General features: G+C 26.0%; 1 protein-coding gene across 1 annotated transcript in view; it reads right to left on the bottom strand.

Moving 5' to 3' along the window:
* LOC145239855 (uncharacterized) overlaps positions 1-19,116 on the bottom strand; it is a 251,978-nt gene that overhangs the window by 135,815 nt on the left and 97,047 nt on the right. Inside the window, exon 3 of the mRNA XM_080103414.1 lies at positions 14,693-15,824. Coding sequence (XP_079959540.1) covers positions 14,693-14,783 — 91 coding nt within the window. The 5' untranslated portion in view covers positions 14,784-15,824. The remainder of the gene's footprint in view (positions 1-14,692; positions 15,825-19,116) is intronic.

A 19,116-nucleotide genomic window follows, 5' to 3' on the forward strand; every position in this document is an offset into this window, starting at 1 on the left:
TTTATATTATGGATAGATTGTAAAAGACTGTAATAATTATCGATAGATTGTAAAAGATTGTTATAAATTATCGATAGATTGTAAAAGAGTGTTATGTATTATCGATAGATTGTAAAAGATTGTCATAAATTATCGATAAATTGTAAAAGCTTGTTATAAATTATCGATAGATTGTACAAGATTGTTATAAATTATAGATAGATTGTAAAAGATTGTTATAAATTATCGAAAGATTGTATAACATTGTTATGAATTATCGATAGATTGTTAAGGATTAATATATTTGATCGATTGATTGTAAAAGATTATTAAAAAATCGATAGATTGTGAAAGATTGTAATCAATTATCGATAGATTGTAAAAGATTGTTATAAATTATCGACAGATTGTAAAAGATTGTTATAAATTATCGATAGATTGTAATAGATTGTTATAAATTATCGATAGATTGTAAAAGATTATTATAAATTATCGATGGATTGTAAAAGATTGGTTTATATTATAGATAGATCATAAAAGACTGTCATAATTATCGATAGATTGTAAAAGAGTGTTGTATATTATCGATAGATTGTAAAAGATTGTTACAAATTATCAATACGTTGTAAAAGATTGTTATAAATTATCGATAGACTGTAAAAGATTGTGATATATTATCGATATATTGTAAAAGATTGTTATGAATTATCTAGAGATTGTAAAAGATTGTTATAAATTATCGATAGATTGTAAAAGATTGTAATAAATTATCGATAGATTGTAAAAGATTGTAATAAATTATCGATAGATTGTGAAAGATTGTAATCAATTATCGATAGATTGTAAAAGATTGTTATAAATTATCGATAGATTGTAAAAGATTGTTATAAATTCTCGATAGATTGTAAAAGATTGTAATAAATTATCGATAGATTGTAAAAGATTGTTATAAATTATAGATAGATTGTAAAAGATTGTTATAAATTATCGAAAGATTGTAAAAGCTTGTAATAAATTATCGATAGATTGTAAAAGATTGTTATAAATTATCGATAGATTGTAAAAGCTTGTAATAAATTATCGATAGATTGTAAAAGAGTGGTATGTATTATCGATAGATTGTAAAAGATTGTAATAAATTATCGATAGATTGTAAAAGCTTGTAATAAATTATCGATAGATTATAAAAGATTGTAATAAATTATCGATAGATTGTAAAAGCTTGTTATAAATTATCGATAGATTGTAAAAGATTGTTATAAATTATCGATAGATTGTAAAAGATTGTTATAAATTATCGATAGATTGTAAAAGATTGTTATAAATTATCGATAGATTGTAAAAGATTGTTATAAATTATAGATAGATTGTAAAAGATTGTTATAAATTATCGAAAGATTGTATAACATTGTTATGAATTATCGATAGATTGTAAAAGATTGTTATAAATTATCGATAGATTGTAAAAGCTTGTAATAAATTATCGATAGATTGTAAAAGAGTGGTATGTATTATCGATAGATTGTAAAAGATTGTAATAAATTATCGATAGATTGTAAAAGCTTGTAATAAATTATCGATAGATTATAAAAGATTGTAATAAATTATCGATAGATTATAAAAGATTGTAATAAATTATCGATAGATTGTAAAGGATTAATACAAATTATTGATAGATTGTAACAGACTGTTATAAATAATCGATAGATTGTAAAAGATTGTAATAAATTATCGATAGATGTAAAAAGATTGTTGTAAATTATCGATAGATTGTAAAAGATTGTTATAAATTATCGACAGATTGTAAAAGATTGTTATAAATTATCGATAGATTGTAATAGATTGTTATAAATTATCGATAGATTGTAAAAGATTGTAATAAATTATCGATGGATTGTAAAAGATTGGTTTATATTATAGATAGATCATAAAAGACTGTCATAATTATCGATAGATTGTAAAAGAGTGTTGTATATTATCGATAGATTGTAAAAGATTGTTACAAATTATCAATACGTTGTAAAAGATTGTTATAAATTATCGATAGACTGTAAAAGATTGTGATATATTATCGATATATTGTAAAAGATTGTTATGAATTATCTAGAGATTGTAAAAGATTGTTATAAATTATCGATAGATTGTAAAAGATTGTAATAAATTATCGATAGATTGTAAAAGATTGTAATAAATTATCGATAGATTGTAAAAGATTGTGATAATTTATCAATAGATTGTAAAAGATTGTAATAAATTATCGACAGATTGTAAAAGATTGTTATAAATTATCGATAGATTGTAAAAGATTGACAGCAATTATCGATAGATATAAAAGATTATTATAAATTATCGATTGATTGTAAAAGATTGTCATAAATTATCGATAGATTGTAAAAGATTGTAAAAAATAATCGATAGATTTTAAAAGATTGTTATAAATTATCGAAAGATTGTAAACGATCGTTATAAATTATCGAAAGTTTGTAAAAGATTGTTATAAATTATCGGTAGATTGTAAAAGATTGTTATAAAATATCGGTAGATTGTAAAAGATTGTTATAAATTATCGAGAGATTGTAAAAGATTGTTATCAATTATCGATAGCTGCGAAAGATTGTCATAAATTATCGATTGATCGTAAAAAATGGTTATAAATTATCGATAGATTGTAAAAGATTTTAATAAATAATCGATAGATTTAAAAAGATTGTTGTACATTATCGATAGATTTAAAAAGATCGTTATAAATTATCGATAGTTTGTAAAAGATTGTTATAAATTATCGGTAGATTGTAAAAGATTGTTATAAATGATCGGTAGATTGTAAAAGATTGTTTTAAATTCTCGATAGATTGTAAGAGATTGTTATAAATTATCGATAAATTGTAAAAGATTGTTAGAAATTATCGACAGATTGTAAAAAATCGTTATAACGTATCGATAGATTGTAAAAGATTGTAATAAATTATCGATAGATTATAAAAGATTGTCATAAATTATCTATAGATTGTAAAAGATTGTTATAAATTATCGATAGATTGTAAAAGATTGATACAAATTATCTATAGATTGTAAAAGATTGTTATAAATTATCGATAGATTGTACAAGATTGATATAAATGATCGATAGATTGTATAACATTGTTATAAAGTATCGATAGATTGTAAAGGATTAATATAAATTATCGAAAGATTGTAACAGATTGTTATAAATTATCGATCGATTGCAAAAGATTGTTGTGAATTATCGAGAGATTGTAAAAGATTCATATAAATTATCGATATATTGTAAAAGATTGTTATAAATTATCGATAGATTGTAAAAGATTGTAATAAATTATCGATAGATTGTAAAAGATTGTTATAAATTATCGATAGATTGTAAAAGCTTGTTATAAACTATCGATAGATTGTAAAAGATTGTTATAAATTAGCGATAAATTTAAATAGATTGTTATAAATAAGGATCGTTATGAATTATCGATAGTTTGTAAAAGATTGTTATAAATTATCGATAGATTGTACAAGATTGTTATAAATTATCGATATATTGTAACAGATTGTTATAAATTATCGAGAGATTGCAAAAGATTGTTATAAAGTATCGATAGATTGTAAAAGATTGTTATCAATTAGCGATAAATTTAAATAGAGTGTTATAAATAAGGATCGTTATGAATTATCGATAGTTTGTAAAAGATTGTTATAAATTATCGATAGATTGTAAAAGATTGTTATAAATTATCGATAGATTGTAAAAGATTGTTATAAATTAGCGCCAAATTTAAATAGATTGTTATAAATAAGGATCGTTATGAATTATCGATAGTTTGTAAAAGATTGTTATAAATTATCGATAGATTGTACAAGATTATTATAAATTATCGATAGATTGTAACAGATTGTTAAAAATTATCAAGAGATTGCAAAAGATTGTTATAAATTATCGAGAGATTGTAAAAGATTGTTATAAATTATCGATAGATTGTAAAAGATTGTAATAAATTATCGAAAGATTGTAAAAGATTATTATAAATTATCGATAGATTGTAAAAAATTGTTGTAAATTATTAATAGATTGTAAGAAATTGTTATGAATTATCGATAGATTGTAAAAGATTGTAATAAATTATCGATAGATTGTAAATGATTGTTATAAATTATCGATAGATTGTAAAAGATTGTTATAAATTTTCGATAGATTGTAAAAGATTGTAATAAATTATCGATGGATTTTAAAAGATTGTAATAAATTATCGATAGATCGTAAAAGATTGTAATAAATTATCGATAGCTGTGAAAGATTGTTAAAAATTATCGATAGATCATAAAATATTGTTATAAATTATCGAAAGATTGTACAAGATTGTTATAAATTATCGATAGATTGAAACAGATTGAAATAAATTATCGATAGATTGTAAAATATTGTTACACATTATCGATAGATTGTAAAAGATTGTAATAAATTATCGATAGATTGTAAAAGATGGTAATACATTATCGATGGATTGTAAAACATTGTTCTATATTATGGATAGATTGTAAAAGATTGTATAAATAATCGATAGATTGTAAAAGATTGTTATAAATTATCGATATATTGTAAAAGATTGTTATGAATTATCTAGAGATTGTAAAAGATTGTTATAAATTATCGAAAGATTGTAAAAGATTGTAATAAATTATCGATAGATTGTAAAAGATTGTTATAAATTATCGATAGACTGTAAAAGAGTGTTATATATTATCGATAAACTGTAAATGATTGACATACATTATCGATAGATTGAAAAAAATTGTAATAAATTATCGATAGATTGTAACAGATTGTTATAAATTATCGATGGATTGTAAAAGAGTCTTATATATTATCGATAGATTGTAAAAGATTGTAATAAATTATCGATAGATTGTAAAAGATTATTATTAATTATACATAGATTTTAAAAGATTGTTATCAATAAACGATAGAGTAAAAAAGAGTGTTATATATTATCGATAGATTGTAAAAGATTGTAATAAATTATCGATGGATTGTTAATGCTTGTTATAAATTATCGATAGATTGTAAAAGATTGCCGTAAATTATCGATAGATTGTAAAAGACTTTTTATAAATTATCGATAGATTGTAAAAGATTGTCACAAATTATCGATAGATTGTAAAAGATTGATATAAATAATCGAAAGATTGTATAACATTGTTTTTAATTATCGATAGATTGTTAAGGATTAATATAAATTATCGATAGATTGTAAAAGATTATTATAAATAATCGATAGATTGTAAAAGACTGTAATAAATTATCGATAGATTGTAAAAGATTGTTATATATTATCAATATATTGTAAAAGATTGTTATAAATTATCGATAGATTGTAAAAGATTGTTACAAATGATCGATAGATTGTAAAAGATTGTTATAAATTATCGATAGATATTAAAAGATTGTAATAAATTATCGAAAGATTGTGAAAGATTGGTTTATATTATGGATAGATTGTAAAAGACTGTAATAATTATCGATAGATTGTAAAAGATTGTTATAAATTATCGATAGATTGTAAAAGAGTGTTATGTATTATCGATAGATTGTAAAAGATTGTCATAAATTATCGATAAATTGTAAAAGCTTGTTATAAATTATCGATAGATTGTACAAGATTGTTATAAATTATAGATAGATTGTAAAAGATTGTTATAAATTATCGAAAGATTGTATAACATTGTTATGAATTATCGATAGATTGTTAAGGATTAATATATTTGATCGATTGATTGTAAAAGATTATTAAAAAATCGATAGATTGTGAAAGATTGTAATCAATTATCGATAGATTGTAAAAGATTGTTATAAATTATCGACAGATTGTAAAAGATTGTTATAAATTATCGATAGATTGTAATAGATTGTTATAAATTATCGATAGATTGTAAAAGATTATTATAAATTATCGATGGATTGTAAAAGATTGGTTTATATTATAGATAGATCATAAAAGACTGTCATAATTATCGATAGATTGTAAAAGAGTGTTGTATATTATCGATAGATTGTAAAAGATTGTTACAAATTATCAATACGTTGTAAAAGATTGTTATAAATTATCGATAGACTGTAAAAGATTGTGATATATTATCGATATATTGTAAAAGATTGTTATGAATTATCTAGAGATTGTAAAAGATTGTTATAAATTATCGATAGATTGTAAAAGATTGTAATAAATTATCGATAGATTGTAAAAGATTGTAATAAATTATCGATAGATTGTGAAAGATTGTAATCAATTATCGATAGATTGTAAAAGATTGTTATAAATTATCGATAGATTGTAAAAGATTGTTATAAATTCTCGATAGATTGTAAAAGATTGTTATAAATTATCGATAGATTGTAAAAGATTGTTATAAATTATAGATAGATTGTAAAAGATTGTTATAAATTATCGAAAGATTGTAAAAGCTTGTAATAAATTATCGATAGATTGTAAAAGATTGTTATAAATTATCGATAGATTGTAAAAGCTTGTAATAAATTATCGATAGATTGTAAAAGAGTGGTATGTATTATCGATAGATTGTAAAAGATTGTAATAAATTATCGATAGATTGTAAAAGCTTGTAATAAATTATCGATAGATTATAAAAGATTGTAATAAATTATCGATAGATTGTAAAAGCTTGTTATAAATTATCGATAGATTGTAAAAGATTGTTATAAATTATCGATAGATTGTAAAAGATTGTTATAAATTATCGATAGATTGTAAAAGATTGTTATAAATTATCGATAGATTGTAAAAGATTGTTATAAATTATAGATAGATTGTAAAAGATTGTTATAAATTATCGAAAGATTGTATAACATTGTTATGAATTATCGATAGATTGTAAAAGATTGTTATAAATTATCGATAGATTGTAAAAGCTTGTAATAAATTATCGATAGATTGTAAAAGAGTGGTATGTATTATCGATAGATTGTAAAAGATTGTAATAAATTATCGATAGATTGTAAAAGCTTGTAATAAATTATCGATAGATTATAAAAGATTGTAATAAATTATCGATAGATTATAAAAGATTGTAATAAATTATCGATAGATTGTAAAGGATTAATACAAATTATTGATAGATTGTAACAGACTGTTATAAATAATCGATAGATTGTAAAAGATTGTAATAAATTATCGATAGATGTAAAAAGATTGTTGTAAATTATCGATAGATTGTAAAAGATTGTTATAAATTATCGATAGATTGTAAAAGATTGTAAAATTATCGATAGATTTTCAAAGATTGTTATAAATTATCGATAGATTGTACAAGATTGGTATAAATTATCGATAGATTGTAAAGGATTGTAATAAATTGTCGATAGATTGTAAAAGATCCATATAAATTATCGATAGATTGTAAACAATTGTTATAAATAATCGATAGATTGTAAAAGATTGTTATAAATTGTCGATAGATGTAAAAGATTGTTATTAATTATCGATAGATTGTAAAAGATTGTTATAATCTATCGATAGATTGTAAAAGATTGTAATAAATTATCGATAGATTTTTATAGATTAACATAAGTTATCGGTAGATTGTAAAAGAGTGTTATAAATAATCGCTAGATTGTAAAAGATTGTTATAAATTATCGATAGATTGAAACACATTGTAATAAATTATCGATAGATTGTAAAGGATTGTTATAAATTATCGATCGATTGTAAAAGATTGTTATAAATTATCGATAGGTTGTAAAAGATGGTTATAAATTATCGATAGATTGTAAAAGACTGTTATAAATTATCGATAGATTGTAAAACATTTTAATAAATTAGTGATAAATTGTAAAAGATTGTTATAAATTATCGATAGATTGTAAAAGACTGTTATAAATTATCGATATATTGTAAAAGATTGTTATGAATTATCGATAGATTGTAAAAGATTGCAATAAATTATTGATAGATTGTGAAAGATTGTTATAAATTATCTGTATATTATAAAAGATTGTTATAAATTATCGATAGATTGTAAATGATTGTTATAAATTATCCGTATATTGTAAATCATTGTTATAAATTATCGATAGATTGTAAAAGATTGTTATAAATTTTCGATAGATTGTAAAATATTGTTATAAATTTTCGATAGATTGTAAAAGATTGTAATAAATTATCGATAGATTGTAAAAGATTGTTACAAATTCTCGATAGATTGTAAGAGATTGTTATAAATTATCGATATATTGTAAAAGATTGTTATAAATTATCGATAGATTTTAAAAGATTGTAATAAATAATCGATAGATTGTGAAAGATTGTAAAAAATTTTCGATAGATTGTAAAAGATTTTTATAAATTATCGATAGATTTTAAAAGATTGTTATAAATTATCGATAGATTGTAAAAGATTGTTATAAATTATCGATAGATTGTAAAAGATTGTTATAAATTATCGATAGATTTTAAAAGATTGTTATAAATTATCGATAGATTGTAAAAGATTGTTATAAATTATCGATATATTGTAAAAGATTGTTATAAATTATCGATAGATTGTAAAAGATTGTCATAAATTATCGATATATGTCATACAATGTGTAAAAATTATGTTATAATCACCCCTGACTTAAATTAGAATCCGAAACCACAACAATGAATTGTGCAGCTTTAGTGATCTAATAGTAATAACATTTGGATTTATTATTCAAATTGAAAATTGTACAAAATATTTGTTAACTCTTTAATGAACACCGATATTTATTTTTATTGCTGACATGTTTCTCTCACAAAGTAACTTCATACAAACGTTGAAGTATAGACACTATGTTTTAAATTTTACCTCGTCAAATAAAAATGGAATTTTATTTTCAAGAACATTAAATATCAAAAGTACGTTATATTTTTTCATGCATTTTGCATGCTTTTAGTATTAAGGATTTTATGAAGCATTTTAGAATATATATTATGACACAATATTATTAAAATTATGACATAATTAATATTGTTAATCATGGCCTGAAACATTCAACATCAACAATTATTATTCATGTCAGCACACATATAATTCAGAACATTCAATTATATGAATATTCGAATTGTTAAATGATCAAAAACATAGAAACGCACTGAAATCCAGGAAACGTATATATATATATATATATATATATATATATATATATATATATATATACATATATACATATAAAGATTTTATTTAAATTATCACCTCTGTTGAATCTCAAAAGACAATGGACACCTCCTGTGAGAGTAGCTGTGGGAGTAATTGTAGAGCAAGGGTTGCGCAATCACAGCCACTCATTTTCAGTCAAGTATCAAGGAGAATTCCAGGATGACTAGAAATAATGTGGAGATAAGTGAAAAGCACATACTGTGCCTTACATTCACAAATGATCCCTCATTTTAGTACTGATCACGCTCAAGTCGCTTAATTTATGTAAACACGATTATGCCGTATATATATATATATATATATATATATATATATATATATATATATATATATATATATATATATATATATATATATTAATAAGAAATTAGTTGCACACTATTTGAAGACACTTGTTTTTAATAGAAATTGTAATATTTTGAAAAATTTAGGTGTCGGGAAAATTATAAAATCATTTTTATATCCATTTTTGGTGTAAGTCCAATATTTCGATAAAATAACTACATCAGGGTAGTTAGTCAGTTCGTAGTTTTTTTTCTTCATTTTGTTGTTATAGAGGAAGTAAGTCCTGGAAAAGAAATTTAAACGTATGATCTGTGCATTATGACGTGTTTCGTGCAGGAATATGAAATAAGAAAATAGTTGCAAGGACATAAAAATGATTTCATCATTTTTCCGACATTTAAAGTTTTCAAAAATATTCAAATTTCTATTCAGAACAAGTGTCTTCAAATAGTGTGCAACTATTTTCTTATTTCATACTCCTGCTTGAAACTGGAGCGAACGCACACGTCAAAAGTGTACAGCTTGTATATATATATATATATATATATATATATATATATATATATATATATATATATATATATATATTTAAAGGAGATTAGAACAATAGTCTAAAGATCTGAGTGTATTTTAAGGTAATAGTGAAATTACTAGTTTTATTAAAATACAGGAAAGAAAAAGTTCTCGTTGTAATTTAGATATATTTTCCGAAACGATCGTACAGATAATTGATTTTGTTGTTGTTCCTTCTTATGAAACGGATTTTGAATTAAATTATAATTTGATTTTTAAATTTTTAATTATCAAGCACATTACTTTATATATATATATATATTTACAACAGGCATCACCATTTATCAAGGCCCAGAGACCACTCGAGAATAAAAGTTAAGAGTGTACTTTAGTAAATTGGACAATATATTATATATATATATATATATATATATATATATATATATATATATATATATATATCACAATCGGTTAGTATTACGATTACGTGAAAATATAAAAATATACGACGGAAAGGAAATTATAGCCAGGGAGGGGCGTCAAAATATTAATTTTAAAGAAGTAAATTTTGTTTATTTTCATAATATTGAATTGTAATTTCAAACGTATTTTATACGTAATTTTTATTATATAAATATATATATATATATATATATATAGATGTGTGTGTGTGTATAACTACTTCATCTACTCACATAAAATGAATATACGAAAGTATAGATTTATGCGTAAACTTTAAGTATTTACTTCAAAATGCTCAATACGTAGGTAGAGCTAGTTAGTAATTTATAAAATATATATGGCGATTAAGCTACACTGAATATTCGGCGTTTCATCCACTCTAGGATTCGTCAGGCTTATGCGCGAATTTTGTGGTTGTTTATTGTTTTATATGGTCCTCTTCTGTTGAGGGGTTTAATTAGCCAATCAGCTTTCTAGTATCCACCGCGCCCATTCCTAATGGGCATGCATTTTATCGAACAAAGGATCTGTTTTAAAACTAGTTTAGTGGTTTAAGGCAGACATTTCTTTCTTTATATATATATATATATATATAAAAAATATAAATATGTGTACATAGATATATGCACATATATATACATATATATATACCTACTTATATGTGTGATCGTTTATGTATATTCATGTTTATTTAATTTATTTATTAGTTTATTTTCTACTGTTTTTGTTAGTTTAAAAACTATTTTGTATCGCTATCCTAGAGTAAATTTTATTTTGTGAACACAGTTATTTGCTATTTCTCTTCTACAGTTTAATAGATTTTGGGGTTCTTTAAAGTACAGTATAGCAAATTGTTCATGAAGGCATAATTTACATGGGTCGTCTAAATGCCTACACGTGGTAGCTTGTCTTATTATTTTCCATTTGACTACTAACGAACAAGATAAATGCAACTGTAGACACCGCACACTTTGCCCAGTTTAAAATAAATGTCTAACAAAAAGCGTATTTTATCAGGCAACAATATTTGCGAAAGAAAACCCGAATAACAAGAAATATTACGTAGGTATGACTTCCTTAGATTTCAAAACCCGATACTATGACCACAAAAGTACATTCCACAATAAAAAACACCGTATAAAAACAACACTAGCGAATAAATACTGGGAACTCAAAGAAAGCGGACATTCGCCGGTAGAAGAGAAATAGCAAATAACTGTGTTCACAAAATAAATTTACTCTAGGATGGCGATACAAAATAGTTCTTAAACTAACAAAAACAATAGAAAATAAACTAATAAATAAATTAAATAAACATGAATATACATGAACGATCACACATATGTGTATGTATATATATGTATATATATGTATATATATATGTGCATATATGTATGTACACATATATTTATATATATATATATATATATATAAAGAAATAAATATCTGCTTTAAACCACTAAACTAGTTTTAAAACAGATCCTTTGTTCGATAAAATGCATGCCTATTGGCTGATAGGAATGGGCGCGGTGGATACTAGAAAGCTGATCGGCTAACTAAAACCCTCAACAGAATAGGACCATATAAAAACCAGAAATAACCACAGAATTCGCGCATAAGCCTGTCGAATCCTAGAGTGGATGAAACGCCGAATATTCAGTGTAGCTTAATCGCCATATATATTTTATAAATTAGTATATATATAAATATATATATATATATATATATATATATATTGATTTTGCAGGCAATGGTCCCCTGGATTCTGCGACATCAGATCTTGTAGGATTATTTATTCTATATACCTTCACAAGCATATTTGATACTACGGATATCGGCCTATATAGAAATGATGGACTTGCTATAATAAAAGACTCCAATAAAATCAAGGGACATACATTTACGAAAATTATACGCAAGAAAATGAAAAAATTAGGCTTAAAAGAAGACGTACAAGCTAACATAAAAATAACAAACTTCCTGGACGTCACGTTAAATTTAGATAAAAGCACATATGAACCCTACTTAAAAGATAACGCTAATCCAATATACGCAAACCTTAAGTCCAATCACCCAGCATCAATTATAAAACAGATTCCTAACTCGATCGTAAGTAGACTCAGCAATAACTCAAGCGATAAAAATGTATTTAACAGGTAAATCACTATCTACGAAACAGCCCTAAAATAGTGGATACAAAAATATTGATATCAAATAGAATCAACAAAACACCAATAACTAAAATAAAATTTAAAATAAGCGAAAAAGGAATATAATCTGGCATACGGCGCCATACAATCAAATGTTAAAAACAAAACTTGGCAAGAAATTTCTAAATCTCATCGAAAAGCACTTCCTTGTAACCAATGTCTTACACAGAATTTTCAATAAAAATAACCTGAAGTTATAATCAAACTGCTGCAAGAATTTAGAGATGATAATTAATGCACATAATAACAAAATATTAAATAAAAGCAACAACAAAATAAACAATAAAAAAGTGGGCATCATGACAAAAATCAAACTAACACAAAGTATACAATGTAACTAGTATTATTATTATTATTATTATTATTATTATTATTATTATTAATAATAATAATAATAATAATAATAATAATAATAATAATAATAATAATAATAAACTAACCCCGGACAACGACCACCATAGTCGAAATAAAAATACTAATAACGAATAAGATAAATGCAACTGCAGATCCCGCACACTCTGCCCACTTCAAAATAAATGTCTAACCAGAAGCATAGATTACCAGGCTACAATATTTGCGAAAGAAACACCGAACAACAAGAAATATCACGTAGATATGACTTCCTTAGATATCAAAACCCGATATTATTACCACAAAAGTACATTAAAAATAAGTAAAACACCGAATGAAAACAACTCTAGTAAACAAATACTGGGAACTCAAAGAAAGCGGACATTCGCCGGTAGTCGAATGGAAAGTAGTAAGACAAGCTAAAACACGTACAGACCTAAACGGTCCATGTAGACTATATCTTCATGAAAAGTTTGTTATCTTATACTTTAAAGAACCCCAACATCTATTAAACTCTAGGAGAGAAATAGCGAACAACTGTGTTCACAGGATAAACTTTGCTCTAGGATAGCTTTACAAAATGATTTTAAGATTGACAATAATAGAAAATAAATAAATAAAATAAACACATAACGTAATATTAAAAAAAACACACACATTTAACCTAGGTTTAAAATAGGTCAGAACATTTGATATCTACGCTCCCTGCTAAAATAGCCCGCCCAAAGGAAGGGTTGAACCGCAGGTAAAATGGGCCTTTCTTCTGTAAGTGCCTGTTCATTGGCTGATTAGGAAGGGTGCGGTGGAAACTAGAGAGCTGATAGGGTAACTAAAAACTCTATAGAATGTGCGTATATAAAAACGCGAGACAACCACAACTCCTCGCATAAGCTTGGCGAACCCTAACATGGATGAAATGTGTAATATTCTGTGTAGCTTTATTGCCATATATATTTTATAACTTACTATATTAATATATATATAAGATAAAAATTACAATTAAATTTACCAAAATGATCCAAGATGGTAAAATTAAAGTATATTATAAAATTATCTGTGTAATCACTTTTTTCTTCACCATATTCCCTCTGCTTCACTTTTTTTGTTTTCAATTAAGATCTTTGACTTACTTGTTGTTTCATCAAATACTTCTGCATGCAAAATCCGATCCCGCATTTTGCTAATTCCTACTCTCTGATGAGAAGGAAAGTATTTCATTGAAACTCCGGGGATTAAGGACTATCTATTTATCTAGTGTTTCCTTTCCAGATTAAATGTTTTTAACTCATTTCAAGGTGTATTTTAACATATTTTATTAACTATTTACTCAGAGAGAGAGAGAGAGAGAGAGAGAGAGAGAAATACATATGTGCATGCATATATATATATATATATATATATATATATATATTTGTATGTATATGTTGTATTTTTTGGCGTCAATAAATGTTTGGAACCATGACTTTTTAAATTTCATTTTACTAAGATTAAGTCCACTTTTAGCAAACTCCTCGCACGGACACACGCATACACGTACATTTACCAATACATTCACACACATATTCACAAACATATTTGAGTGTGTGTTGGTATGGAGTTCATACCTATACCATTTCTATTTATAAATACCACCTATGTGCATGTTAATATTAGATAAATAAACACAATATATAATAAATCAAATACTCACTTTCTGAAGGTTGCAATATGGTCGACATAATGCAATCATCAATTCGCGGTCGCCTCTTAGGGTCAATCCTGTCAAATAAAATATCCGCCATTCCTGCAAAAGGGAAGTCCACTTTCTTTTTTTTGTATTGAGATAAAAATCCTAAATAACTTCCACCGTTCTTGATCCGCGTTTGATTTTATTTAGATAATGATTGATTTGTCATCGCTTCACATTTGAAACTATCAGACAAAACTGTGATGTATCTTTTTGCCCATAATTTGTATCAGGATGGCATTTGTTCCCTTTTTATTCTGTTATTTTAAAATATTTTTTCTTGTTGGATTTTATTTTTATTGTTGTTCCATGTATTTTCACTACAAACTTGAATCAACGATTATTTTTGCTTCCCATTATTGTGAAATTCATTAGCAACTCAACGCATTATAAAACATGCAATAACTAATTTATAAAAATTGATATATAGCAGTAGACATGTTCAACTTGTAATTTTAAACCCTTTGTTTTTATATCATCTTATAGTGATGTATGGTAAAGTTCAATGATTTTAATGAATAGATGTTTTTATTTTTGTAAATCACAGCAATCAATTAGTAAGTCTTATGGAAATCAACTCCTAAACAACTGATTCTTTCTGATTCGATATTTTCAACTTGCATATTTCTTTAATTATATCTTTAGTAGTGTAGCCTTTTTTATGTTCATGGTAAATTTACAGTGGCAAGAATTCATTTAAAATTAGGTATAATCTTTCCATTAATGATTAGTGCAAAAATATACAACAAAACAAATATTGATTGTAAAAAAAGTCAAATTAAACAAATATTGATTGTAAAAAAAGTTTAAATATAGTTTCCAAAATGTGTATTTACTTCCAATTTATCTTCAGAGAAAAGACGATTAAGGAATAAGTTAATGCCAAAGCGAATATAACTTTAGTTTCCTCCGACCTGTATATGAACATTGAACCAGATTGGTATTGCAAAATATTGTTCTGGCAAGTACTTTCGTCTTCGTCTGCGCATACGTGCTGTGTTAAAACCCCGTCTGAAATGGCCGTCCTTTGCAAAAGGCAACATCAGCTTCATCGTCTTCATGGGAGACTGCTTCTGTTTATCAACTTTTGGCGATCCTATTTGAAAGACGAGAGAGGGAGAGAAAAATAAGAATTATCATCAGAGAAATATACGATTTTTTATTATTTCAGAATTTGATTTAAAAAGATGAAAAAACTATAAAGATGTTTCATTTCCTATATTAAATCTATGATGTAAGGTCACTACAGTCCTATAATAATTAGTATGATCCAAAGTATTTTCCAGATAAAATAAACGATGATATATTGCAATTAAAAGTATTCAAAATATAATTAATTTTCAAATAAAATTGCAGAATAATATTTAAAGAAAATCAGGATTTCAATATATATTTAATGGTTTTAATATATATTTAATGGTTTTAATATATATTTAATGGTTTTAATATAAGATTAAAAACTCATATCTTGCAAGTGCTTACACAAAAAGGTTTGCACTCAAATAAGAATCTCATTTTTTCTTATTTATCTCGAAAACATTGTAAGCTTTGTTATAAAATATGAACTCATTTTTTTCACAATATTTTTTCATTTCGTAATTCATAATTTATCATATTCGTTGTTTATGGTGTATTTGTTGCACACAGACACATACAGACACACACATATGCACCCATACACACACATACACACATACATATATACACACACATACATATATATATATATATATATATATATATAGTTGAGTTTTTCCTTGTTATGATATCATTAAAAGCCTACTATTTTATTTAAGAATTATTAAATCGAGCCTCTTAAAATAGTCATGCATCTGTGAGCGACTACATTGCATATTCCTTGGAAAACCTGTGACCTTGTCAGCGTGCTAACAAGTCTATTCTTAACCCATCTCTAAATATTTGGTCTCCAAGGTTGAAATTTGATATAAAAGGCATTTCGACCTGTATCACCCTTTCGGTTCGTGTTTAGCCCGCAAAAATTCCTGCTAAGTGGTCAAAATTGAAAACATAGTTTACCTTGGCAGTGTAAGCTGAATAAAACATTATTCTTGCTGTTACTTTTGTGTGTGTTAAAAATTAAACATTCATAGCCTAAAATCGCTTAATTCTTAACCTTTCGTATCGATAGCTGAGACTGTAATAATGCTGGAGAGATAAATAACGTGCGGATTGAATGAGATAGGTGGAAATATATACTAGCCCAACGTAGACCAGGAATGAATGAGATAGGGGGAAAATATATGCTAGCAGTAGACCCGGCTTCGGTCGGGATTGAATGAGTATATACTAGTGGAAAGCCCGGTGCCGTCCAGAATTGAATGAAATAGGTGGAAATATATACTAGCGGAAGATCAGATGTCGGTGGGGACTGAATGAGATTGGTGGAAATATAGACTAGCAGAAGACCCAGTGTCGCCCGGGATTGAATAAGATTGGTGGAATTATATAGTGGTAGAAGATGCAGCATCGCCCGGGATTGGATGAGATAGGTGTAAATATATACTAGCAGAAGACCCGGCGATGTTCGGGATTAAATGAATGTGGTAGAATATAAAGTCAGTCCCGGATATGACTGAAGCAATTTACGATCTCAAAATTACTTTAATTCATATATAGTGTTGATTTTCTGTGAAGTTAATCCAGTTTCTGTAGGTTGCGATCCATATTTTTCTGAATTTTCAATGTTATCATCCAGGAGTGAAATCACGTGGGTAGAAAGAAGCATTATTATTTTGCTTTTAAACGTGCTCTGGAGTTCTTTAGGGATGACCAAGCCTTCTCTTTTAGGGTAGGGCTGGAGGGAGTAATGGCGGTTTTGGGTCACAAATCAATCTTCCACAATGTCATATTCTAAAATATAGAATACCTGATATATATTCCGAAAATGAGATCATTTCTCTTACTATAATGTTGTCGGTGGTGAGGAAGGAAAAACTACATTAATATTGGAATTCATGGTAAAGTAAAAGTTTCCTAATCATTATCTAATGCAATGCATTTTTGTGATTATTTGAAAAACCTGCTGAGGGATGTTCCAGAAATGATATCATTTCACTAAAAATGTTGGGAGGGAAAAATGAAAGGACATGCAATAACATATGTCAGAAAAAAAGACCTGCTTATTACATCCATTCCAAATTCAAAGTGGAGGCAAATTCAAGATGAACTTCTCTCTGGACAAAGCTACATCAATCGGCAAGATTTGCCATAGTGTTTCGCCTGAAGATAATCAAAGTGATGAATCTGATAAGCGAATCAGAAATCTTTGGCCCAATACTACGTTACATATACACAATCGAGTGGCAAAAAAGAAGCTTGCCTCATGCACATATATTATTGTGGCTTACCAGAAAACTCAACTCCAATCAAATTGATTCCATTATATCAGCTGAGTTACCTGATATACAAACTGATCAAACTTTATTAGAAATAGTAAACATTCACATGGTGCATGGGCCTTGTGGTAATATCAATAGAAATTCACCTTGCATGGTTGATGGCCAATGCAAAAAAAGATATTCTAAAAATTATCCATTTGAAACTCAGTTTAGTGAAGATGATTATCGGGTTTATAGAAGAAGATCGTTTGAAGATGGTGGCTTTGAAACTATGGTTGACAGGCATGAAGTTGACAGTAGGTTGATTATACTTTACTCTCCCTTACTTTCAAAGACATGAAAAGCTCACATAAATGTTGAATTTTGCATCTCTGAAATCTATCAAATATTTTTGCAGATTCATAAATAAGGGATCTGATGCAGCCATGTTTTCCTTACAAAAATGTTAGTGATGAAGTTACTCGATATGAACTTGGTAGATATATTGGCATTAGTAAAGCATTTGGGCGTATTTTGTGGTTTTTTATTCATGAAAGACATCCTCCAATCCAACTTGATCTTGAAAAGTATCAGAGTGTTTATTTCACAAACAAAAATGCCAGTCAACTTTGCTCTAAACCGAAAAGATACAGCTCTTACTACATTTTTTTACATTTGTGAACAAAATAATTTCCCAAAAACGGTTTCATTTTATTACACATGGAGTAACAACAGATTCAGAGGAGCAAACGAGAAGTTAATGTGGAGGGTCATTCACGAGGTGTTAATGTGTCATTCACGTGTCAAATTTGACATTACAACTGAGTTTGTTGTGTTCTCTCCCGTCACCATGAATGTTTCTTTTTTGAGACTCCTTCGTAATAAAATGAAAAGACCGACTTCATTTTCATTTCTAATTACTTTTGATGGACAGACTGTTCGCAACTATTTTTTATATATATTTTTACATGTTTTTATATTCTCTTCGCAATTAAGAAATTGAAATGGGACAATGGATTTGAATAACACAATCTCTGTTTTTTCTGCTTT

The sequence above is a fragment of the Euprymna scolopes genome, chromosome 19 (assembly GCF_053919585.1).
Source record: "Euprymna scolopes isolate OS-2025 chromosome 19, ASM5391958v1, whole genome shotgun sequence".
NCBI lineage: Eukaryota > Metazoa > Mollusca > Cephalopoda > Sepiida > Sepiolidae > Euprymna > Euprymna scolopes.